Genomic DNA, 27,916 nt, shown 5'->3' with positions numbered 1-27,916 from the left:
ATGTTTTTCGGAAACTCCCTGGCTTTTTCCATTATCCAGCGGATATTGGCAATTTGGTCCCTAGTTCCTCTGCCTTTTCTAAACCCAGCTTGTACATCTGGCAATTCTCGCTCCATGAACTGCTGAAGTCTACCTTGCAGGATCTTGAGCATTACCTTACTGGCATGTGAAATGAGTGCCACTGTTCGATAGTTTGAACATTCTTTAGTGTTTCCCTTTTTTGGTATGGGGATATAAGTTGATTTTTTCCAATCTGATGGCCATTCCTGTGTTTTCCAAATTTGCTGGCATATAGCATGCATTACCTTGACAGCATCATCTTGCAAGATTTTGAACAGTTCAGCTGGGATGCCGTCGTGTCCTGCCGCCTTGTTATTAGCAATGCTTCTTAAGGCCCATTCAACCTCACTCTTCAGGATGTCTGGCTCTAGCTCCCTGACCACACCGTCAAAGCTATCCCTGATATTGTTATCCTTCCTATACAGGTCTTCTGTATATTCTTGCCACCTTTTCTTGATCTCTTCTTCTTCTGTTAGGTCCTTGCCATCTTTGTTTTTGATCGTGCCCATTTTTGCCTGGAATTTACCTCCAATGTTTCTAATTTTATGGAAGAGGTCTCTTGTCCTTCCTATTCTATTGTCTTCTTCCACTTCCGCGCATTGCTTGTTTAAAAATAATTCCTTATCTCTTCTGGCTAACCTCTGGAATTTTGCATTTAATTGGGCATATCTCCCCCTATCACTGTTGCCTTTTGCTTTCCTTCTTTCTTGGGCTACTTCTAGTGTCTCAGCAGACAGCCATTTTGCATTCTTGGTTTTCTCTTTCTTTGGGATGTATTTTGTTGCCGCCTCCTGAACAATGTTGCGAACTTCTGTCCAGAGTTCTTCCGGGACCCTATCTACTAAGTCCAGTCTCTTAAATCGATTCTTCACCTCCAGTGCATATTCCTTAGGAATATTAGTGAGCTCATATCTAGCTGATCTGTGGGTCTTCCCTAATCTCTTTAGTCTGATCCTAAATTGTGCAAGAAGAAGTTCGTGATCTGAACTACAGTCAGCTCCAGGTCTTGTTTTTACCGACTGTATAGATATCCGCCACCTTTGGCTGCAAAGGATGTAGTCAATCTGATTTCGGTGTTGTCCATCTGGGGAAGTCCACGTACAAAGCTGTCTCTTAGGTTGTTGGAAGAGAGTGTTTGTTATGCAGAGTGAGTTGTCTTGGCAAAATTCTATCAGCCTATGTCCTGCTTCGTTTTGTTCTCCCAGGCCATGCTTACCTGTAATTCCAGGTGTCATTTGACTGCCCACCTTAGCATTCCAGTCTCCTGTGATGAAAATAAGATCTCTTTTAGGCGTGTTGTCCAGTAGGTGCTGCAGATCCTCACAGAACTGCTCAAATTCAGCTTCTTCAGCATCTGTGGTTGGGGCGTATATTTGGATCACTGTGATGTTAGATGGCTTGCTCTGAATTCAAATTGAGATCATTCTATCGTTTTTTGGATTGTATCCAAACACTGCTTTAGCTACTTTACTATTAATTATGAAGGCTACTCCATTTCTTCTGTGGTCCTCTTGTCCACAGTAGTAGACCTGGTGGTCATTTGATGTGAAGTGGCCCATTCCAATCCATTTCAGTTCACTGACGCCCAAAATGTCTATCTTGAATCTTGACATCTCACCAAGAACCACATCCAATTTGCCCTGGCTCATAGATCTTACATTCCAGGTTCCAATGGCGTGTTGATCCTTAGAACATCGGATTCGCCGTTCACCACCAGCACCGTTGGCCACTAGCCGTCCTTTCGGCTTTGAGCTAGCTGCGTCATCACGTCTGGGGCTAGTTGAACTCATCCTCTGTTCCTCCCCAGTAGCATTTTGACCATCTTCCCACCTGGGGGTCTCATCTTCCGATGGTATACCAACATATCTCTGGTTGTACTGATCCATTTAGTTTTCACGGCAAGAATACTGGGGTGGGTTGCCATTACCTTCCCCAGGGATCGCATTTAGTCTGACCTCTCTGTCATGACCTTCCCGTCTTGGGTGGCCCTTCACAGTTTAGCTCATGGCATCATTGAGGTGCTCAAGCTCCATCACCACGACAAGGTAACGATCCTTCTGTTTATTTTGTATCTTGCTTTTAATTTCTTTTCTTACTACCTTCATTTACTTCATAAATCTGCCTGCCATCTTACTCAATACATTCTAAGCAGCTTACAATATAAGAAGAAAACCATAAAAATCTCAAAATCTCAAGCCTCCTATGTCATGCAGCTCTACCTACCCCAAGAGATGCCTCCAATTTAATGACACCTTTCACTTGAAGACTTACTGAAAGACAGCAGTTTTCACTTCTTACAATTCTGTGCTTTCTAGAACACTACTTTCTCCAACAGCATGAGGTAGGTTCGTATGCAAAAAAAAAGAAAAGAAAATCCACACTGATTTTATATCAAAATGCAAACCATCTGCTTGCTCTGAACACATACAGGAAGGAAACCATTTTTCCCATCAAGTTTGGCACGAAAAGGAAGGCAGCGTATTTGTGAAACCATCAAAATGCTACCTTCAATTTCAGGCAGTTGGTTTGTTAATTTGTAGCATAAATTGTTTAGTGTACTAATTGCACTAATTAAGATATGTTGTTTCCATGCCATACACTGTGCAATACACGACTTATAAAATACTGATATCCTAAAAAGGACTCACATGGAGCTAGAATTTTCTTGTGTCAAATGGAATTAACATACCTCTTGGTTTCAGGTATGGGTTTTCCACTCTCTTTGACAGACTGCTTTATCTCCGTAGTGAATTCAGGAGTCAATGATTCAGGAAGAGATGCAATGGTGCTATCAGTCTGATGGCTATCACAAAGCTGGGAAGTGCTGCAAAATAATTGATGACTGTTATAAAATACTAATATTAGTAAAGCACAAGAAGTGCACATATGTTTTAAACTGTATTCAGAGACTAGATTAACTGCACATTTATCTCATGTTTGGCTCCTAGTGGGAAATCTAGGCTTCTTCAGCCCAGTTGAAGTTAAACAGATGTAGACTTGACCCAGAAATTTCAGAAGAGCTCAACGTATGAGATCATTTTTAAAAACCAAACTAGTAATCCAACCATTTAATGATAATTTTCATTCGGATGATGAGGATGACAATTGCACTCTGAATTTCTGTTTCATTGTTTGAATAAATTAAGTCAATGTACAACAAAGCACAATTATAAAATAACATGTACATTAATGTTCATAATTAGCAACACACACAAATACAAATATTCAGTATTACCAAGATATGTAAAAACAGCAAAATGTTGAAACAGAAGAAATCCAACACAAATAGCTCATGCCAATACATTTTCAAATGACATTTAAAGGCAAGAAGGTAGGGCTTTGCTGAACCTCACCAAGAAAGGAACTTTAAGGGCTCTGTCACTGGTACCTGCCAAACAAATACCCATTATGGATCTGTAAGAAAACAGATTCTGTGAAAGTGATCTTCAAGTGCTGGTCATTTAAAGGCTAGTATCAGCACCTGAAACTGAACCCAGAAAGAAACTAATGACCAAAAGAGATGGTGCAGTAATACCTAAGCTGTTCTGATCACTGTTATCTTAAACATCTGGTGGCTGCATATTGTATCAATTAGAGAATCCCAAAGATCATTTAAAGTTATACAGAGAACTTTGCAGCATTCCAATCAGGATATCATTAATGTAGCATTAGTGAAACCTCATCTAATCTTCACCAGATAAGATTGTACTTGAGCCAGACAAAGGTTATAAAGGATGCTCCTAACACCAACTGAACATGCAAAGGCAACATTGCATTCCGAATCACTCCTAAACTGTATATTTCCTTCTTCTATGGAAGTGTTTCATCTTTAGGGGTTGCTATATACCACAACCTAAACTACAGGACTCTGAACCAATAACATACACTATTTCCATGCATTAAGTGCCAATTTGTTTGCCATTGTCCAAACCAGGACCGGGTTCACACACTGTGTAAAAACATGGGCTGGACAACCTTTTGATGACTGGGGGGTGGGCACACTTAATTTTGAGGAGAACAAGGACTACAACAGGCAGAAACTGTGTAATGCACATATGTGGCGCTTGAATTTTTAGAAGTTTTTCCTCCCCCCACCCCCAACCGCCCTGGGGATTCTGAAGATTTCTTTGGCTGGGTTTGCATGAAGTCTGAAAAGATTGCCAAATTCCACAGTAGGCCTAAACTGGACCCTAGCTTGGGTTTAGCATGTGTTTTTTTCACTATCTGAACTCTAATTGCTAGCACGGTCCTCAACTTTTCAATATACCAAGACTTTTAATTAGTTCCATACATTTGGAGGGGGTAGTCTTGGAGGAATAATATTGATCATCTTAGGACAACTCATTTTGGATAGTGACTGCCAGAAATATCAGCGGGAAGCCTTTCAGCAGACATTAAAATGCAAAAGTGTCCCAGGGCCAATCTTTTGATGCGCTTTTCACACTTGCAAAAGTTAGAGACTGTCAATAGCCCAAAAAGAGATAACTCTTTTTCTACCCAAAACATTGAATTAGTTGGGATTTTACATAAAGGACAATATGAAGACACTGATACCTGAAAATGTTAGATTAAATCGCTTGATTTCAATTATATGTTTAGAAAATTAGAAGTTTTCAGATTACAGTATATTGGTGAAGTAGGAGTACTACATTAATCATTATCTATAACCAACGTTGTATATTCAGTGTATAGTTTTGAAAATATGAAAATAGCTATATAATAATTACTGAGCAGGTGAATGAATGTAGGTGACCAAAATGATGTTTATGTTTTGTTATAGGACTGCCCTCTATTGATCAGAGATGAAATAACACCTGGATAATACCCTGACCACCGGGGTGCTTACAAAAAGCTTAACAGCAGGTAGGGGTGAGATGAATGAACACACAGATCATCATTCATAATTCCCCACTGTGGTTAAAACAAGCACTCTTGAGTGGAAATATACAATGCTAATTAATATGATATTAACACAGACAAGATCTGCCAGTCTGTACCAGTGAAAAAGGACTGCGGCAACTTAAAAACTAAATGGAGTTTCCTGGAAGAATTAAGTTTGTCTACGCCAACTCTGACTATTTGAAATTACACATCAGCTAGGAATTTGAAGGAAGAAAAGAGGTCATGAGAATAAATTCCTTTAATTCTTTGTAGAACTTGGTTTGGCAGCATACATAGTATATGTTCTGGAATGCAGTTCATAATATTCATAGCACTTCTAGTGATTCAGAGCACTGCACTGGTACATTGTTAGCAAATCAGTTCAACCTATGAATAAAAACTGACATTCCCCCCCCCCCTCAAGCAATTCAACTTCCCCCTTAGGGGGGAGATGGACAGTGATAAAATTTGACAAACAAACAAACAAACAAACAAAACTGTTTTATACCACCTACGCCTGTGCAAATTCTCTAAACCAGTGTTTCTCAGCCTTGACAACTTTAAGATGCATGGACTTCAACCCCCAGAATCGCCCAGCCAACCATGCTGGCTGGGGGATTCTGGGAGTTGAAGTCCATGCATTTTGAAGTTGCCAAGGTTGAGAAACACTGTTCTTAACAATTCCAAGAGCAAACTAGCAATCATTTACTAATATTTAGTTTCAGTATCTTTAATCTCAGACCCGTAACTGTATATTCAGAGACTTCTTTACAATGGAAGCCCACAGAGACCACACAAGAATAAGGTAAGTTGTGTTATTGCAGCAATATAGAAGTCCTACACGTGTAATAAGATAGGCTTCCTAAAAAACTCACAGAAATCAAGCTCTATTTATATGTCTGCCCAAGAGTTTATATCTGAGATATTTTTTTTCCTATCTTTTAGAATCAGATTGGGCCATTCTCTTCACAGCTTGCAATTGGGGAACATCTGCTCACTATTATACATCTGCCCTGAGAACATTTAGATTGTTTTCAACAACAATAAAATATTTTACATAAAGTAATCAGATAAAATGTCCTGTGACTTAGTCCTAGTTTACTGAATTACCCGTAGTTTGTTGGGTTATATAACATGCTAAACTAAGCTATAATGAAGGAAAAGACTTAAAACGTCAAGTCAAAGCCACACAAATCACATTTTGGCTTAGCCCAATGCATAAAACAGACCTACATGTTTAAAACAGGTATCATGTTCTGGAGTCACTTAAGGATATACTGGTCCTGAGCCTGAATCATCCATAGATATGGTTTGGAAGTAGCAAGAAACTCTGCTATGGGGGCAAGGTATGTAACAAAACTCAGGTTCACATATTCCCTTTTCTGCATTCCCTACTTTTGCTATACTAAAGATTTTGTTTAAAAAAAACCTTACTTCTTTGAATTGTAAACTAGCCACAGTTCTATTCCATCCAAACTCTGGGTATTCTGATTAATTCAATATTAAAACCAAAGTTTATGAGCCTTAATTTTTCATCAGTTAGAATTTAAGCTAAACAAAGTTCCCAGGATTTGAACACACCAGTAAACAGTAGCTAGCTTAAATAAAAAAATGGCAGTTTTCATTCATCCTTATATAAAAGAGGGGAAATCAATGACTTACAAATTTGCCAGAAGTTACATGTACTAAGAGAAACCATTATTTTTTCTTACAAGGCCACAGCCTCTGAAATAGAAGACTACATAGAGCAGAAATACTTGGATTCCATTCAGCAAATTAAAACAACACTGCAGTTGTCGTTTAGTGATCTCAAATTCTTCTTTTTCCATCTGACAATTGCTGAACTTATGTAGTCACAAGAGCATTTGTTCCCAGGGCTTTCTCAAGTTCCACACCAAGACTTAGAAGCTGTTTCTGAAATCAGGACCAATAGTGTATGTGGCCATCTATAACAATTATAAAATTATTTCCATTACAATTTGGCCTCCCTTTTCTTCTCTGCCCCTGATTTTCTTGGCTAAATTTTCCATTGACTTATATGGTAATAACATGTAATATAATGTAAACAGCCATATGCAGACTGTGCAATAGTAACCTCAGGCAAAATAAATGGTCTAAAATTAAATGTAGGGGAAAACATTCCCAGAAGAGAGGGGAATCAGCATCAGAAATCCAAGCATGGAACCCACATCAGAATCCCTATAAATAAATTTCACGCTGATATTCTTATTTGCTTTCTTTTCCAAAATAAATGCATCGTCATCTCCAAAAATATAGACAGCCATTCAAGTCTGTGGGGAAAATGGTAAAGTCTGTTTGGCAAAATGTAAAATTAATAAATTTATTGCAATTAAATTTTTTGTCAGTAAGATGTAGATCATAAAGACTATGGAATAATGTCATGAAAATTATACTATATTCATTTCCAATATATTAAAGAAGAAAATAAGATAAACCATACACATATATGCATGATAGATAGACAGAATGTAAGAACAGGCAAGAACCTGGTAAAATTACCTTATTCAATGTAGCATGGATTCTACACACACACACATGAAGCTGGACATCTGCCAATCAGCTGTTTGGTACCAAAATACAGAAAGGAGGCAGCTATGGTAAATCTGACTTGGCCCCTCCAGCAACTGGCTAGCTGACATCAAACTCTTCCTTCCTTCCTTCTTTCCTTCCTTCCTTCCTTCCTTCCTTCCTTCCTTCCTTCCTTCCTTCCTTCCTTCCTTCCTTCCTTCCCTCCCCCTCTCAAATTGTTTTTTAAAATTTTTTGGCTCTTGCATGAAGCTAAAGAATTAAAAAAGAAAACCTGCTTCTATGACTATATAATCCCTAGCTGGTTAGGATGTTAGTCTTTAAGGTAGCATCTTCTTTGCTGGACTCATTGCAGCAAACCAAGCAAACTATACACAGCATTAGTGGATCTACACTGTTCTTTTTGATTCAGTGCTATACAAATTGTTCTAGAAGCCTGCACATTCTTCAAGTGTCTTCCACAAAATGAGATCTGAAAGCATTCATAACAACAACAACAGAAGTGCTACAACATCTGGTTATAATATCATGAGGGCACTCTCAGACAATACTTAAACAGGAAGTTTATAGGAAAAATAATATTACAAATTAAATGGATTAATTTATCTAGTCCTTCTTGCAGAAGTATCTTGAAAATATCAGTGTTTTTCTACATTCTAATATATAAAGCATTTCCCTGTGGAAAATGTCATCATCAATATTTATTCCAAGAAGAAAATGTTTTGCATATGCTGAAATAAATTAAAATTAACTTTAAAATTAACTGGGTGGTTCCAGATTAGGTGGAGGCAAATGGGCTGAAGGATCATAACTTCTGTTCCTTGCTGTGGCCACCCATCTAGTTCCACTGATGTCAGTGGGGCTTATTCCATGTAGGTTAATACTGAAGCGCAGCTTCTCACTGAAACTGATCAAAGTATGTCAGGTTCAGGGAAACATGCAATCAACTTTAAGCCATCCTTCTTAACCTGGGGCTTCCCAAAGTGCTGGAATGGTTCCTCTCTCTTGGAGAGACTGAAATTCAACCATCTGGAGAACACCAGGGTGGACAAGGCTGTATTAAGCATTATTAAGCATTAACAGCATTTGCAAAGGAAAAAAATTATCACCATACACTGCAAAAACATTTAATTAAACTGCATGTAAACAGTTAATGAACTGATTTAAAGTAAGTGCTGGCCATATTCATTTACCGCTGTCACCTGCCTAAATGTCCTAAAACAAAGGGCAAGTCTACAAAAAGGCATGGCAACCAATTCTCAACAGTTGCTCTCATATTCAAATAAAGCATGGCAAAAGAAGTAACTAACTGGATGCTAAAATGAGACCTTTTATTGTCCAGATATTCCTCTTCATTATTTCAGGTCTGATATTTGTCTCCCCAGTGCTTACTGTTCAAACCCATTAGAGAAATATCATCTGGCATAGAGAAGAATGGCAATTCTAATAGAAGGGAAGCAACATTTCTTTTCAAAAACAAGTATCTCTTGAATTACTGGTAGTACTCGACTTATGACCATTTGTTTAACGATAGTCCAAAATTACAACAGCCTTGGAATGGGTGCTTTATGGCCTATAAAGCACTTCAGAGAGTCACAAAACCTCGCTGCCCCTTGCAGTCACATGATTGCATTTCAGGCGCTTGGCAACTGGCTCACACTTACAACCAATTGTAGCATCCCATGGTCATGCAATTGCGTTCTGTGATGTTTTTTGCCATTTCCAGCAAAAAACACCCATTGGGGAAGCTGGATTCATTTAACAACCACGGTGATTCACGTAACTATCTGTGATTCACTTAACAACTGCCATAAAAATGGTCATAAAATCAGATACAGTCACATGGTGATTCGACTTACGACCACAATGACTTATGGAAATTCCGGTTCTAATTGTGGTTGTAAGTCAAGGTACCTGTACTTGCATGTTTACATTTATTCTATGGATTACCAAAATGTGGCTAACATAAACTTGGCATTGCAGACACCTGAAAAGTGACTTAAATCCCTGCTACAATCAATGATTTTCAAAATCATGCTTTAAAAAGTTATGTTGGAACACTGTTTGCCTATTTCTTTTGTATTAAGGCAGCCATGAACATACCACAACCCCAACTCAAGTACTGTAGGCACAAGAATGGCAACTCCTGGAACTCTGAGGAAACTTGACTATTTGTCTTCTTAGCCAGCTGAGGAGCACTGGAATAAGCAAAGGGATCATTTGCTTCCTGCTGCTATTGCTATTGATGGCTGGAAACCAAGTAACTTGGTCCTCCCAGCTAGTCCACTGCCTGATCATCTGGTTTGCAGTGGATTTCTAGAAAGGAATTGATGTGTATGAGTGAAAGGGATGTAAAGAGTAAAAGAAGTTTTATTTATTTACTTATTAATTCATTCATTAGCCCAAGAGCCAGTTTGGTGTAGTGTAGCTGAATTCTTCAGGGAAAAAAACAGCCAGGAGAAACCAACTTCCCTCTTCCTCCTGAACTATGCTCCTGATCCAGAATAGCTCCTATCCTATTCAGCTACTATAAGTTACAAAAAAAAAAAAAACAAGCAACATTCACGCTTTGGATTCAGATACGTGTTCAATACTCCCTTGGAAAAGCCCTCTTCAGAATCTTTTAAAGAAAGATTCTATGTTCATTTCAGAAGGTTTTCATTTGGTCTCTAGTAGATCCAAATTCAGAATATTGCTTCTGGTTTCTTTAATAAAATTACAAAAAGAGGGTTTTTTGAATGGATGGAACAATCATATTAAGAGAGCCTCTCCAGGACCAGGAAGAAGGTGCTTCACCCATCTCGATTTAATTCAGTATTTCCGTGTCTTTTTTTTTGATGAGTATTTTTACATACAAACTTATATGATTCTGAGATTTTAAATTATAGTACGTATTTCAGGGATGCTCAGCTCCTTATGACATTCTGATTAACAGCTCAATTTCCTCTAGAAAATGGAGAGGGGTTTTGCCATTTAACATGCAGGACCTCGAGTCACGAAGAGTCGGAAGCGACTGGGTGAATAAACAACAACAAATCTCCTCTGCCTGCCCCACTGTGCTGACTGGTATGTTATCACTGGAGACTGGTATAAGTTTCAGAGAATTGTCCTTTAGAAACAAAATAGTTCATATCTTCACTGGACAGATGGAAGGACAGAATCTTAGCTCCTGTTACACACTTCCATCTGGCAGACTTTTAGCAAAATATAGTTTTTTTTCATACTGATACATACCCAGTACATATCAGAATTGCAGGTCAGCTTTTATGGATAAGCAGTAAAACACAACCATAAAAAAGAGTAATAGCATTAGGAGAAGAGGGCTGGAATTCATTGTCAAGGCAGCTACAAATCAGAAATTGCTGAAGCATCTTCTGATAGCTTTGATGTGCAATCAGAACACAGTAAGGAAAAGCCAATGGAAAGAACACTAAGGAAGCATGGTGTATAAAAAGGGAAGTTCTAACATAGTGTTACAGAAAAGCTTCTGGATAATTATTTTATCGCTGGGGGGGGGGGGCAGAAACCACAAAGCAATGTGACTGTACAAGATAATGAGCTTAAACAATGACATAAGGATGATGAAAGTAAAAATGAGATCATTATTCCAGGAAAAATATTTGCTAATATGTCCAAATACTGTATTTTTCCCCCATAATCTTCCCTGTTTTCTACAGTCAGAAGGTCTTGCTTGTTTTTTTCACTTTGGAAATGACCCTTTCCTATATAAACAATGTCAGTGTAGGGAAAGTTCAATGAATGCATGTGTCTTTCATTCTGAGTTCATTCCATGTGAAAATGAAGCTTACCTAGTCTAGTACTGTGTGCAAAGCTGTGGCAACTACTGATTTGTATTTCCCAATGAATACCCTGCATTTCATTTCATTCATTTGCAGAATGAAACTGGTGGTTCTTAAGTCATCAACTTTTTCCATTCTTTCTGCTCTAGCATTTTTGTAATGGGTCAGAAAAGCATTACATAACTGCTCACACTTACCAGCTGGTAACAGTGCTTTTAAAATATTCATCTGCAAATACAGAATTGCTCAGACTAGTGAATGATGAAGTAGGGAATTGACCCATCCCAATTTCTCCTCTCCTTCCAGCACTCACTTGGGAGTTCTTAGTTCCACAAATCTATTGTCAGTGTAACCATTGCATCTGAGCAAAATTGCTTGCACTAAAACATAAAGCTGGCTAAAATGATAAGTGCATTATTTGTCCGCAAATTTATTGACTGTTTATTTTAACACAAAAAGCTATTATAGTCCTTAAAACCATCAAGTTTATATTCAATGAATGAAAATAGTTCCTATTTTCTCTTTGCTCCACCTAAAACAAAAGTTCACAGCTACATAAATAAGGCAATTCTTAATAGCCAATTCTTCTTAATTGCCTTTGTCAAGATCTAGCACAGTCAATGGAGAAACTATTGATTTTTTTATGTCCCTGAAAGCCAGTTTCATCTAACATGGATACATGATATGAGATTATGGCCCTAGGGATCTATGAGCAGATGGTGCACATATACAATAAGATGATACATTTGTGCACTATGATCTTGCTACCAAACTAAAAGCATTATGTTTGGTAGGCTCTTACCAGGCTGTCAAGCTATAAAGCCAAAGATCCAATCTACTAGAATTTTTCAAAGCATTTTCTAACATGAAATTATTTTTATGACAGCCTATCAAGCACAGTAGCAGCACTGTTCTCTAAATATTACTGTCCTTCCTACAAATCACTGAACTATGAGCTATGCTGAAGCTTGGGTGCAACAATAAGGCTTTAAAATACTGCTTCAGAAGTATGTCACTCATTTCAAAAGTAAAGCATCTCATAAGAGATCTCCACCAGTTTTGCCTAAAACGTCCACTTCAGGTTTGAAAAACAACAAAAATCCACACACTTCTGAATTATTTACTGCCCCACAAACTGTCACAGGCAGAAATAAAATAGTTTCTACATTCTATATAGGTCCTCATCTTTTCAAGAAATACTGGATGAAATAGATGTATGTGTCTCAACTGGTAAACAAGCAATATATCATTTAACACTTTTCTGGGAAAGAAGAACTATGCAAGCAAGCCATTCTACAAGGACTACCAAATATTTCTGTAAAATTCTTTAAAAGTTAGTGAAACTACAGAACTTACTTTAAAAATACAAATGTTTCTCATAATATATCTTCTGAAGGGTGTTCAAAACTTTTTTGGGGGGGGTAAAATATCACTTCTTCAAAACAATAAAGGATCAGACACTTGGGAAAAGAAACAAGATAATTTAGGGATGGTCATTTAAAAATTAGACAACCCTAAAACATGATATCACAGCCTCGTTGTTTGATAATTCAAGAACCCAGTTGCACACAATGGCAAACAAGAAGTAAAGAAGCCATTAATAAAATGCAGGAATGCGACATAATTGATAGGTTTGAATAATTTGACAAATTCTATTGTGCCACAGGATGGTCCAAACTAATTCAGGACATGCACAGCTATATCTCAGCTGCCTTAACTCTGTGTCACTTAAATAAAGTTATTGAACTAACTAGCACATTCAATATATCCCTGTTCACACAGGTCTTAAAACCACAATTTATATCCTACCTCGCTGTAGTCAGCTCAGTAGCGTGAAGAGCAGCATCACAGAGGGCTGTGGTCAGTGGTTCTTTGAAAGAATCCACATCAGGCTCCAATTTAATGGCATTGTCTAGAACAGAAGAACTGGGCAAAAAGAAATAGAAATGTATTAGAACATTTTTTCTAAAAGAACTGTGTTTAGAATATCCAAGGCATGCTGCCCCCAACCCAAAGGTGACACTGAGTTTGAAAGATTAGTAGCACCTGATATACCTCTCTTCCATGAATTATCTAGTCTTCTATTAAAGCTATCCAAGTTAGTGACCATCATTGTGTCTTGTGATAGTGAATTCCATAGGTTAATTATGCAGTGTGTGAAGGTTTTTTGGTTATGGCGGGGGTGGTGGTTCACATTCTGATCAGTTGCACTGAATGATCCCTGGTCCTAGTAGGAATTTTGATTAACTAATCTGTTGCCTTCATGTCGATATAATGTTGCCATTCTCTCACCCAGGTCACAAATGTTGGGAAAGACCATTCAGACATAACATTATGTCAGAATTGTTTAAAACCATGCTTTGCTGAACAACCCATAAGGGCCTAGTTATTTTAAAAGCTAGCCAAAACTACAAATAAACAAATTACAGTCTAACATGATACATAGTTCATACTTGAATCCCAAGCTCAGGACAATGCTGCATCTACCATTTCAAAGTGGCCAATACTGTAGCTCAGGCTGAAGTAATCATGGGCTGCAACATATAAAACAGATAAAAAAGAATCTGCCTTGAAAATATGTTGAAGCCTCACGGTAAAGATTTTAAAGTACTTCGGATTCAAAGTGCTTTAAAATGAGAAGTCTCTCAGATTCGCATACTACCTTTCCATCAAGGAGGTTACACATAGATTTCCTCATAAATGACCGTATCTGTTGTCCTGAAATAGTCTGGTTAGTTCAGGTTAGGGAACAGAATCTACCTTTTCCCACTCTTCTGCTCCCTGGAAGCATTGGAAAGCCTACGAATGCTTTTCAAAATAGTTCACATTTTCTGACTCCAATGCACTCCAAAGTGATTTGATAAAATGGAGTTGGGCAGCCCATACATTTAAATAAATAAATAAATAATAAATAATAATCTCATCAAATCTGAAGTTTGGTTTAAATACCTCAGTAACATCAACATATATTTACACCTTTGACAAACAGATTAATACTTGCTCATGCAGAGGTGGAATGTACTGCACAAACAGAATTTTTGGAGGGAAAATGATAAAACAGCACTTGATAAAGGTGTATCTACTAGCGCATGGATTCTTAAGGAAGGCTTGGCAGAAAAAATGTCTTCCTAATTATGCTTAAGACTCTTGAGACTGAAATAATCAGAAAAAACTTCTCAGTTTAATGACTAGCTGCTTAATGACAGTTGAAATGTGCGCATAGTACCTGAGTCAATGCACAGTGACAGTGTACACAAACCAATTTGAGTGTAATTTTTAAGCCTTTAAGGAAAGTACACTAATAATGAGTATAAGTAAACTATAGACCCAAGAGGCTTCTAGATACTAGGGACTGAAGGTTGAATTTACAACATATTCATAAAATTTCTGGTAAAGGCACAAACTTAATGCTTGCAACACACAACACTCTTCCACATCTGCCATGGTAACCACAGTCATTTTTTTTTCTACATACCCTATTGACTTAAAATAATTATTAACACAAGACGGCTCATTCAGGCATCTCCTGCTGTTGAAGTCAGGGAATAATTTCAGCATTCTTAACTGTCCATTATTCAGAAGTCAAATAGATTTTAATCTACATTGCTTCACATCAGTCCACAGTGTTAAGGACAGAACAAGATCTACACTGAGACAACATTCTTATGCAAATAGCTTTCTATGCTAGCCACAAGACAATCTAGAAGAAATGTATAAACACATCCTTGTCTTTTCCACAACGTATAACACGTTATACAACCTCGTGTTTTAGACTTCCATAATTTCCCAACAAACTGGTTATGGAAAACTGTTGTACCCTTACTTTTTGTGCTACAGCATAGAATCAGAAGAACTTGAAGGCACCATTCAGTCCTCAGAATCACTTTTTAAAACATTAAAGAATCTCCAAACTAGATTCTTTGGGCCAGTTTTTTTCTTCATGCAAACTGTTCCCAAGAATACTCTTGATCTAATTCAATGAGATGATGTACTTTATGGAGGCATGTGTCTATGCCTTGCTACAATGAAGGGTCTACAGCAGGGTTTCTCAACCAGGGGTCCAGGGAAGCCTAGGGTTCTGCAAGAGGTCACTAGGGGTTCCTTGGGAAATCATGATTTATTTAAAAATTATTTCAAATGTGGGCAACTTCACATTAAAGAGGTAAGTTTCATTCTTTATTTTTAGTTTAAGAACACTGTTAATGCATATATACAGTCCTACACATGAATGAATATAATCATTTGTATCTTCTGGCCTATATTTGAACCTGAATGTGTAGGGGTTCTCTGAGGCCTGAAGACTATTTCAAGGGTTCCTTCAGGGTCAAAAAGTTGAGAAAGGCTGGTCTACAGAGGTATATTGCTCTACTGCCACAAAGCAGAGATGTTGCCTTGATCAATCAAACTTTTCATTTTGATGAAATCTGTACCAAGTGAAGCCACCCCACCAGTTAGAAGTAGGGCACCTCAGTGCTTCAATAAGGCATTTTACTTCATTTTTGTTGAAAAAAGCACCCTTTCAAAGATCTGTACATCATCTTCCTTATGTTTGATGATATAATGGTGATGACTAAAAAAAAAAAAAGATTTAACACATGACATAGATTGGCAGGACATGGTTATGTAATACCCAAACATTCCACGTGTAACTGTGCATCACTTGTTTAGATAGGGTTTCTTCCAGATGAATGAAGTCACTGTGAACCGATATATTTCACTAAGAGCCATTCTGACAAGTCCTTCTTATAAATACTAATATTTACTGTTTTAATATGTTTAGTTTAGAGTAAAAACTACATTGGAACTTAGGTGTCTTTTAAGAATGAATTTTAGAAGCTTGTAATCTGCCTAGAGTCACTAAATGGGTGAAAGTTGCATGTGAATGCTAAATTAAGTCAAGCTATGATCAATCTCTGTTTATCTTTCTGTTTATTTAAATAACAAAATATGTCCAGAAGTTCTAGTGGGCTACTCAGGCGTAGATTAAGGCAGTACTACATTGTGCTATTTGCTAGGCATACATTTACCCAGAAGTAGCACAGCTGGTATGAAATTTTGGTTTAGTTGGGGACTCGCTGCAGCCCACTGCCAGTTGTCTTCTTTGCTCATATGTCTGCCATCTGAGACCTTATAAAGAAATAACAGTAAAGGAGAGGAACATGCAGATTAAACCTAGAAGTTCAGAGCAACTGCAAGGGTAGTAACGACAGTAGTGAGGAGGAGACTCATCCAAGGAATGCAGTGAGCACATACTGGTCAGGGAGGTGAAAGAAGTGAATTCATAAAATTCCTCAATTTTCACCAAGTTCTGTTCCTGAACTCAGATATTTTGTAAACAAAATGTGGATACGCTTCATTTTGGAAATGAAAAATCAAGAAATTGCAAAATACAGTTTATATAACCACATACTAAATACAGTACCTAAAACAACATGGGGGTGGGGTACTTATTCTATTGGTTCATCGCTCTAATAGTATTCAAACAAGAGAGAGGGTTTGGTTCCAAAGTAACCTCTGCTAAAATGGACTCTGTCATAATCTATTACTGAAGTACTCTGAAACTGGAGTACTCCAGAAAGCTGGAGGTGCTAATAGTCTAACTCAAAAACAGACTAAATAGCAGGATAAACTACATATAATTTTTCTTCAGTTGCATTACTGACAGCAAAAACATATGATGGTGTATGATGAAGCTGCTTGGGATACTGAATTTTTATTTTCCAGATATCAAGCTTGGTTTTTGTTTTTGTTTTAAAAAGACCCACTGTGCGTATTTTCACTTTTCACTGTAAAATCATTTGTGATACATTTTACTGATTTCTGTGCTTATAAACAAGTTGTTTTTGAGTGTTCTCTAGTTTCCTGGTAAAATAAACTACCAGATTCTCTCGAATTCCTGAACTTAATATGCTGAAACAGGATAACTATAGCCATTGAACAAATACACACAAAAAAACTACAATTAAAAGAAGAAACACGCCATCATCCTCATTCTACTGTTCCTTGAAATGAAATATTTTATAAATATTTAAATTTGATTCCAGAATTCTTGGTATACTGTGTTCCTAGGGTTCTTAGAAGATTAACAGAACGCTGGAGGTGGCATGAAGAACATAGAAGATCAAGTCTGTTGGATGCAAAGCCCTGAGAAGGTAGGGCAAAACAAAATGATGGCTGTTTTAACCTCTTCCTTAAACATCTCCTACAAAGAGCAGCTCACTACTTGCAAGGTAATTGGGCCCATTATTGAATAGAATTTACATTATTTTTTTTATCTCCATTCAGAGGTGCCTCAGTCAGTAATACTGAACAAGCTTCTCTGAAAGACAGCTAGTTTCTAATTCCATCTCTTTCCCTAAAAATGTCAGTCTTAGGGAAATGTTAAGGATGTTCCATGATACATGACATTATTAGTTTTCTTTTGTTGGCTGAGAATATCTGAGGAAGACATGGCCATGACTCTATTGTTTAACCTAGTATGTCCAAAAAACAAAGCAGAACAAACCAAACCCCCTGTATTGCAGAAAATTTGTCTCAACTTCTTACAGGAACATAGCATGCTGTCCTATTCACCTGTGAAAGAATCAAGATCTGGCCTAGGACAGGAAAAGAGAGCAACGAACCATTAGGAAAAGAGAACAGGTAATGTAAACCTGAGAAAGTAGAAAGGGTTAGAAAGGAACTCAAAATAACCCCACCTTGATTTATTCGGTATAAGATAGGGCAGTGAGAAATCCTGACAGGCTTTCAAGATTTTGTTAGTCTACCCTGAAATAACAAAGCCCATTCCTGGAATCCCTTCTGCTTCTGCTTCTTAGCCTATCTTGAATGGCTGACATCACCAACCCCGACCCACTCCCCTACCCGCCCCCCAGATATGAATCTGGAATGGATGCAGGAAGAGAACAGTCTGACACTGACTGTATCTGCAGATGAAAATGGAATTTTGTAACAGCTCTTTGGAATCTTGGCAGGCTAGGCAAAACTCTTGCCAGGTGATGAGATTAGTCAGAAAGCTGTATCTGGGGGCCAGAACCCCAACCCTGTGGTACCTATTCCATGCTTACATCTTTTTTCATTCAGCAGAGGACAAGGAAAAACATCCCAAGTGAGTCACTAAATGTACAAGAGACATATGGTTATAGAATAACACCCTTGTGTTGGAGCTTACAGCCTATACAAACCAATCTCCCTTGGTGAGGAAAAAAAAAACACATTCAAATTATTAGTGCAGTTGGCCTGAAACAGCCTTATTTAATCTGTGGTTTCTTAGTGAGTTGAGATAGATTACAATTCCCAGCCAATATTTCTACAGCTCTGGAGAACATGACTGAGGTACATTTGTTTCAGTCCAGGAAAAGTCACCAGAGCTTTCTTAGAGAAATGCTGCTTTTCAACTCAGAGAAACAAATACACCAAAATAGTGAGGTATGGTTTCTATGTTCATGAACATTGTTTTGATTTGAACCTATATTTTTACAACTATAGCTGAAAGAACTTCATCGGGTAGACGTATTTCACTTTTAACATCTTCAATAACTTCAGCACTGCACCACCAGTGTGGCAAAAGTTTATGTTGCTTAACTTTGTCCTCAAAAGCAAAATTTAAAAAAAGGGGGGGGGAGGAAAGTGGAAAACAGGAGTAAAGTGCTGAAACTATCAACAAATCCGAGCAGCCCACATTTAACAGAAGCAGGCAAGGGCAAGAGCCAGACAACACATTCAGTATCACTGGAGGTAAGGCCAGCTTGGTGTTCTAGTTACAGTTGCTTCAAAACACAGGTTAGATTCACACAGGAGGCTAAGGCAAGGGCACCTTTTCTCAGTTCAGCTGAAATCTCACAGGATGTTTGAAGGACATATATACTGCGATCTCCTTTGGAATTAACAGGAAATGCAAGTAAATCCAATCACCCCAAACAATCCGAACCCATGGTGTCACAAGAAGAGAGCAGGTGCACACAAGCGACTGAATAGACTTCATAGTGCATTTTCATCTGCAAGGCTCACATCTTTGAAACTTACATGAAATATAAACGTACAGGTGATACCAAAAAGGCTATTTTAGCCTCATTAGAAAAACAACCTTACAGCCAGTTTATTCAGAAGTTAATCCTCTCGAGCTTCCGAAAGTTTCCAAATATGCACAGAATCGCAGCACTAATGCTACGTAAGCCTCAGAATCAACACTGCGGAATATCACACAATTTGATTCTGCACATACTTATAGGAAAACCAATTTCAGTCAGCTTAACAGACTTTGTAGAACTGCATACTAAATTAGCAACCCTGTATACATCTATCAAGAAATGAACTCAGTGCAATTTACCTATGAATAGCATGGCATATAACATAAATCAAATGGTACTCATTCATTTTAAAGGAAATATTTACTTATAGTCATAGACAAAACCCTAAAATGTTTCTTTTAAAAAGTTTCGAAGTGTGAAAAAAAATTCATAATATATGTAGGGCTAAATCTGGATTGTTACCCATGCGATGACAATTTAACTACCTGAGAAGTTATGAGCTTATCTCCCCCTAAATAAGCACAATTTATTCTGCCACCGCCCTAGCACAATAAACAGCAATCCTTATAAATGTCTAGAATGTGTTTAAAATGAAAGGATGAAGCACTTGTCTTCCTTCTAATGTAACAGTTGGTTAAGCCTCCAATTTATGGCTCATAAAAGCAAAGCCAAAAGTTTTCCTGTACGATGCCGGGGCCAACCCTCTGGGTCTCCATGCAACTGATAAACACATTCCGCGAGTCAGAAACATTCAGGCATATTTTACAGCCATGTGCACAACTGTCTTCAGCGACCAGAAAATAAAGATAATTTGCTTTCCTTCATTTGTGGCATTTTTTTTCTTCAAAAGAGCACCTAAGCGTAGTCACGGTTTAATGCATACAACAGAGGATGAGTCACATAAGGAAAGGGGAAAATCGGAACAATCAAGTTAAAGGTCACTTTCGTTACACGGTTATTTAAAAAGTCCTGAGATCCCTCAAGCCCAAAATCCAGCCATCTACAACGCGAATCACACTAAAAGGAAAACAGTTCACCGAGTACTGTTGGATCAGCTTTAAAAGGTAAAATCTAAGACTTAGAGCTCACACAAGGCAGTTCATTCCACTGAAGGGGAATGATTTAAGAAATAAATAAATAAACGCGTACTGACAGTCAGAAATCAACATACCCAAGCCGTCTTTTGGCAAATCCACTCGAGTCAAAACTTATTTTACAGACCGAAGGAAATCAGCCTCCGCCTGTTGTGGGTCGCGTTGCCTACCACCACTATCCGGAAAGCTGTTAGACGGCTCACCCACACAAAAGGCCAATGGCTATTTAAAAAAAAGAAAGGTCCTGGAGGAGCCCAACTTAAGAAGCTCCGCCCCCAATTCCCCCAGAGGGAGAGCGGGCGTCTAGCAACCAGGCGCTCGTCCGCCAGGCATCTGAGGCTGCTCCCCGGTCGTTGGAATGTCGGCACGCCTCTCGCCCGCAGCAGCCTTCCCTTGTGGGTGGGGAAAGCGCCCGGCGAGTCGCAGGCGATGGCGAAGGCTTGAGGGGTTCTGAAGTCACAATAATCTGGAGTTCCTCCTGCCCCCTCCTCTGCCCCCGAGAGCAGCGCGTGTGGACGCCAGGAAAAACAAACACGTGGTGCATGCGGTGCGTGTTCATTCCTTTCTCTCTCCAGCCCTTTAGCAGAGCTGGAGGTTTTGAGTCCAGGATTTTTTGAGTCATGATAAACCCGTTGCTGTCTTGAATTTTCGGAAACACTTTCCACTCGACGCAGCAATAATAGCCCTTTTCGACACAAATAAGTTTTATTAAACTCCCAAGCCGGACCCTTCCTCTCTGAAGCTTTCATTTTAAGACTTCCGCCGTATATCCGCCCAACCTTGGAATTAACACTAGAAAGGATTACAACAACTTGTTAAAACGGTGGGAGAGGTGAGCAATCTGCGCTCCAGCCATCTCTACAGCTCCGTTTGCTCGCTGGCACAGAAGTTGTGTCCAAATGTTAGAAGTTAAATTCCCGAGTCAGCAATTCCAGATTATATTAGCCCTTAAACATCTTGGAATGGGTGTTTGATTATTTTTGTTTTTCAAAAATGACTTTTCTCATTCATAGAAGCTCAGGATGCTATTAAAACTGATAAGTCTCACAGAAATAGGAAGAAAACATAAAACAAGGATGTACAGTGAAATCCTGCAAATGTCTGTTCAAAAGTCTAAGCTATTTTAGTGAATGGTATAAGAATGGGGAAGGAAGCACAACTATCTGCTGTCCTCCACATTATCCTGTAACTCCCAGGATTCCCAGCCAGCATGGCTTTGGCTCGCTGGGGAATTCTGGGAGTTGAAGTCCACATGTCTTAAAGTTGCCAAGGTGGAGAAACACTGGCTTTGGGGAAGATTTTTATAGTCTCTTAATAGTGGCACAGTTGGTGATTTTGTTAATTACAGGGGAAAATACTGTAGGGAACAAAAAGTCTCATTTTTAAAAAAATTAATTGGCTATTTTCAGCTGTGTAATCTTGATTATAATCCTTGATTATTCTGTAAGTAATATACAGACTTCGGTTATTGTACACATAGCTATTGAGTATGTTTGCATGATGTACCATTCCTCTATATTAGATTAATAGGTCTGTGTGAACTTTGTTTATCCCACATCATGAGGCCTTTTGCCAAGTTCAGAAGCCTGCCTGAGATGGATGAACAGAGAGCAGACCTACACAAGGAGATCAGGATTCAGATTGCCACCTAGCTCCAAACTACAACTTGTTATGATGTTGGGCAAGTCATTGCCTCTTTTTCCAACCTACCTCTCAGTGCTATTATGCGGATGCAGTGCATGCCACCATTATCAGAGAAAAAGGTGTGCGCATGAAAACATCCATATCTAAGAAAACTAAAAGTGTCAAAGAAGCTGGGTGTATGTATCTGCTAATGTATGGTCTTCTTAAGCATATTTTTAAATTCAGCAACGCCTGGCTGAGTTCACAAACCATGATTTGCACATCACATCACAGCAAAACAGAATCAAATAACCAACCATGCAGCTCAGCGTAATGTGAATGAAGAAAATAAGATCACACAAATACTCAGCTTTTGGCAGCTAGTTCTGTTCTCCCATTATCTAGCATGGGAAAAACCCCAGTAGATACAATTTTGTTTTCACCAGAATGGAGAAAGAATTGTAGGCAAGCTAGGCTATTATTAGGGAAAAAGTAAGAATTTTGAGCTATACTCCTTTTAAGTTGTATCTTTCAATACCTATAATTCATTGTTTGGAGCCAGAATATGATGACCTCTGAAGCAGTAACTGTTACTATGAAAGGAGGCACCCATGCATGCCAGATGTTATGCAATAGACTAAAGAGGATTTGGGCAAAGGGAAGAACTGTTCATAAGGACAGAGGAATGCTCTTTTCTGCATATGGTTTTTCCTGTCGGGGGCTATGAGAAAGAAGCATACAAATGAACAGTAAAATGGAACAAATGACATTACAAATTTCTCCTTGTTCTCCAAATGCTTTCAGTGGTAATGTGTTCAAAAGAATACTCTGATTTGAAAAAAAGATCTGTTGACTACTGAATTCAATACTCTGCCCTGTCCCAGGGTTTTAAATGAACACTGATTTTTCTTTCTGAAGCAGCTGCCACAATATTAACCTTCAGAGCAGGGTTTCTCAACCAGGGTTCTGCAGGATGAGGTCACTAGGGGTTCCCTGGGAGATCATGATTTATTTAAAAAAATATTTCAAATTCAGGCAACTTCACATTAAAGAGGTAAGTTTCATTCTTTATTTTTAGTTTAAGAACACTGTTAATGCAATATACAGGCCTACACATGACACAAATATAATAATTTTGTAACTTCTGGCCTACATTTGAGCCTGAATGTACAGGGGTTCCCTGAGGTCTGAAAAATATTTCAAGGGTTTCTCCAGGGTCAAAAGGTTGAAAAAGGCTGCTTCAGAGGGACAGAGCTGTATAGAGTACCTGAATTTAAATGCAATAAGTTCCTAGCTGTCTGCTTTACTCCAGGTAAAAGAAAATGTGTTCTGAATCACCCATATTGTCCAACCAAGTAAAACATACAACCTTCCCATATTACAAAACAGTATTGCTAACACTGTTGTTCTTCCCTAACCTAACAATATATTTACTATGACACAATTTACACTAAATTCAGTGGGACTAAATTCTGTAACTAATATACGAAGGATTATAGCCCAACTACATATTTATCTTACAATATAAGTATTGTTGCCCATATTTATATTTTGTTACCATTGCTTATTCATCTGTTCTCTATCAAACTTCAGACTGTAAGGTATTCATGAGATAGACACGTGTTTTTCATTATGCTATAAGGCAACAATGTATATTGTTGATGTATAGAATAATGATGATACAAGAATGAAAGAGGGCAAAACTCAGCCTTTTTCTCCCAGGTTTACATTTCAAGGGTGTTCCGTATTGTTTTACTTCATATTTTTTAAATAATGAACAGTATCCAAATTTAAAAATACACTGAAAAATATTTTAAAGGTTTGCTTTAAAGGTGAAAATGAGAAGCCTAAAATGGCTTATGATCACGTTTAGTCAGATTTGTTGACCTTGAACCAAGACTAAGGTATTATTGTTGGATTTAGGGTATCATCTGAACGTGGCTGAGATTATAGTTAAGGTTTTTTACAACAAACCCTTAATTTTTGATTATAGTTAAGACTTTTTGCAACAAACCCTTAGTGCTATCTGAAGTACTGGAAAGTTGATTCCATGATGAGAGCAGTGAATTGATAATTTTCCCCAAAAGTCTCTCCTGTACTTTCCTCCTCCTTACACAATTGTCCAGCAGATGAAAAATAGTTTGGAGCTTTATCATTCAACCACAAGTCATTAGGAACTAGGTTCAGGTACTAAGTAATTTCTGATTTGATTGCTAGACTTAGGATATCAGGTTCAGATATAGTCTCCCAGAAGCTGGCTTACTTATCCTAGAGATAAATGCTCAAGAAGAGAGGAACTGAAAAGGGTGTTGCTTAGCATCAGCCAGTCATGAAGTCTAACTGATCTCTCTCCAGCTATTCTCTCTACAATAACCTCTGAGCATGTGCTGAAGCAATGCAGGTAATAAGTAACTTGCTTAGTTAGCCTGGCTATAGTAATATTTGCAACTCTGGGTATGACTGTGGCATCTCATTGTTTTACTGCATTCCCCTTTTCCCAATAATTTTTAGAGATTTGGCTTCATTGATTTTCTAAGGGAAATTCTCATTAAAACTTCCCTATATGCAGGACTGCATAGTTCAGTGACTAACCTTTGTGTTTCAGGATTGGTATCCAGTTTGTTAAGATCTTTATATCTGGGTTTTGGGCAGGAAGTTCTGTTGTACCTTCTTACCTATTTTTCTTAGGTTTGGGCTGAAGGATTAGCTCTTGACAGAAGGGCTAAAAATTCCCCAGCTAGACAGACTAGGCATATCAGGAAGCTCAGCTGACTAGATTTAGTAACTCCAAGAGGAAGGACTCCATCAGAGATATGACTGACTTTAGCATTTTTTTCTGGACATCAAACATACATTTGTGTTAACAACTGACAAGTTCTCTGGCTTGGAATAAAGTGTGACATGAACTATCACCCTGAAAGTCCTACCTATGCCTCTCGTATTCCCCCTTAAAAATGGGAAAGGTTCCTTTAAACTGAGCTTGATTCCTGATGACGACATAGAGACATCCATGTAGGGTTGTGTTTTTAGCAGCAATATGGAAGTGATTTGCCAACCCTACTTTCATGGATAGTTCATGGATATTTTCAACTTTCCAATAGTCACGAGGTTCTAATGGCATCCATTCACTTATTAGCCAGGACTGGTCTTGCTTAACTTTTCTGAGACTAATCAAGGTCTGTTAGGTCCTGCCACCTGCTGTTACATGCTCTCAACTAGTCATGCCTAATTTCGGGAAAATCACACTAATTTCTGGAAAGCCAGTGGTAGTTGTCTACAAATCCCATCCTTTGATATTGTTTGTAAGCACAGCTGTAATGTTTATAACTGACTTACCAGCCTATCTTGGCAATACTTTCAGAAACAAATGTAACTTTCAATGCATGCTTTGGAAGCTATTCTTAGCCATGGCATTTCTAGCAAGAGGGAATGCCTCACACTCTTATCATAGTAATGAATTCCTCATACCTTGTATAATGATTAACTGCTTGAAACTTGAAAAATATTTTACTGATAATGTTCTTGATATATCAGACGTATAGATGGAAAGTAATTTAACTTAAGGCACCAACATCTCTTGTATAAGCTGAGTTACTACAGGATGAATTTTTAAAAATGAGCACACTGTATTATCCTGATATGTCTGTGACACTGATAATGCTCATATAATTGTTTGGGGGAAGGAATAAGGACTAGAAACTCCAGCATTAAAACGATGTATATTTACACGCAAGAAGATGAGGCAAAATAGTATAGAGTGCACTTATGTAAGTCCCTTTGAGCAGGTGCGCATAGAACTGAACAGTTCAATTTTACTGAAGTCCCATTTCCACAACGTGTTTCTATTTGTATTCATTTTCAGTTGACATTATGCTTTTGATGTCCACTAAATCAGTGACTTCAAAAACAAGATGTCTTGTAATTTTCAGTTGCATAGATCATCCAACCATGCACTAAGGATTCAGTATGGCTCTCCTTATCACATGTATATAAAAACTCATATGTCTCAAACTCTTACAGAAGAAAATCATAAATGCAAAATTCAGTCTTCAAAAACATGATGTCAGCATATGCACACATCTGGCAACAAGCTTATCAAAAGAACATACCTCAAAGAACATTTCTCACATACCTCATTCTTGCTACTGTTTGATGTAACATGTAAAAATGATTAAGGTATGAATAACAAAATTTGTTTGCCTATGCCTAGGATGCTTTAGGTACTCCACTAAAAAAGCAAGCTAATAAAAAGCAGGTTAAAACATGAATGCAGAATGAAGAGAAAAACTGAAATAATTGTTTGAGAATGGTTGCATTGTTTTTACTACCTAGGCAACTGAAAACAAACAAAACAAAAAACAAAAAAACCCAGAAAAGTAACATGTAGAAGATTCCCATCTCGTTGCTATAAATGCTAATTCAAGCAGTACAGCTGCTGTTATTCCATAACTAAGTGCTGTTATTTATTTTCTATCCAAATAAGCTATTTAGAACTCCAAGTGACACAGCTTGATGCAAAACAATTCTTGGTAATTTCTGGTAGGTATGACAAGCCAATGCTAAAAGAACATGAGGCTGCCATGTCTTTAAGATACAATCCAGCTCACTGAGTAAGCATGTACAAAATTACAACTTTAGACAGATCTTAACAGAGGCACTCAGGCAAATAAAAGAAATTAAGAACACTGTCCACATTATGTTTTAAAGCCATGAGAATCGTTCACATCCAAGGGGATTTAAACTAATAATATACAGATTGGTTCATAAGCAGATCAGTGAATGGCACTACCCCAGAAGCGAGCTGTATTGGCTATTGCTGTTCCTTGTGCTACTCTGCATCATCACTCTGCATCATCTTCCCCCACTACTAAAAGCACCAAGTTTCATATTGCTCTGAATAATAACATCTGTGCTCAGTAGCTTCTTATGGGCAGTCTAGTATTATGTTTCTTAAGAACCACCTAATACCATCCTGAGAGATTTGTTTGAGTCCCCATAATTAGAAGTAATCAAAGAAATTATCTCCTAGGGTCTGGCTTTCTTTTCAGTACTTTTTATTAACCAAGGTCTTTTAGATATTGATCTGTCTCACTGCAAATACTATTTACTCTGCTAATTAAATTTAATAATATAATATTATTGTTCAGGGCAACACATAGTTAAATAGACAGCAACATTACACAGAACACTATAATGCATCAGAAAATTTTCATCTGACACTTCAGCACAATAACTAGAAGTATAATTTCTTTTTATTTTCTGCTTATCGATGCAATTTCACATCAGAGCCATTCCAAGGAGGCTCAAATTTATGAAACTCCTTTCTAAAAGATGTATATTTTGCGCTCTTCCTATTTGGTTTTAAATAGCTTTAGAAACCTTTTCGTAAACGTTAAGGTTCATCGTAAGGCTCAGCCAGCATCAAGTTTTTTTGTAGTCTACAGCACCAGTTGATACCAATGATTTCACTCATCATAACTGTGATAAAGTCAATCCTTATCAGTGAAGAGACACCCCAGTTCACAGAAAGGCAGTAAAAAAAGAAAACGAGGCTGACTGTACCCTAATGTGTGCTGGGGAGTGATTTAGTTGTATGATGGGAAATAGTTGAGTCACTGGAACTCCTAACTCCATCCCTTTTTAATAAAGCTTGCTAAGGGGCTCTGTGAATCATGTCTGGAAAAAAAATAGTTCTGGTTTTATGCCGACACCACTAATAACATTAGATCCTATTTATTTTATTTACTTATTTAAAATACTTACATCCCCCACCCCCATCTTATATACAAGACTATAACCCTGGGTGACTCACAGAACAACAATAAAAACATGAAAAACTATAAAAACCACAACAAAAACTCCTGGTGCCCCAAAGGCAACT

At 37.9% G+C, this 27,916-nt stretch overlaps 1 protein-coding gene across 2 annotated transcripts in view; it reads right to left on the bottom strand.

Moving 5' to 3' along the window:
- Nucleotides 1–27,916, bottom strand: part of TACC2 (transforming acidic coiled-coil containing protein 2) — a 133,523-nt gene that overhangs the window by 93,694 nt on the left and 11,913 nt on the right. For both annotated transcript variants that reach the window (XM_063307285.1, XM_063307286.1), the window contains exons 2-3: nucleotides 13,098–13,214; nucleotides 2,750–2,884 (exon numbers count right to left, since the gene is read on the bottom strand). In XM_063307285.1, coding sequence (XP_063163355.1) covers nucleotides 2,750–2,884; nucleotides 13,098–13,214 — 252 coding nt within the window. The remainder of the gene's footprint in view (nucleotides 1–2,749; nucleotides 2,885–13,097; nucleotides 13,215–27,916) is intronic.

The sequence above is a fragment of the Candoia aspera genome, chromosome 6 (genome assembly GCF_035149785.1).
Source record: "Candoia aspera isolate rCanAsp1 chromosome 6, rCanAsp1.hap2, whole genome shotgun sequence".
NCBI lineage: Eukaryota > Metazoa > Chordata > Lepidosauria > Squamata > Boidae > Candoia > Candoia aspera.
This window is presented reverse-complemented; position numbering and strand designations above follow the sequence as displayed.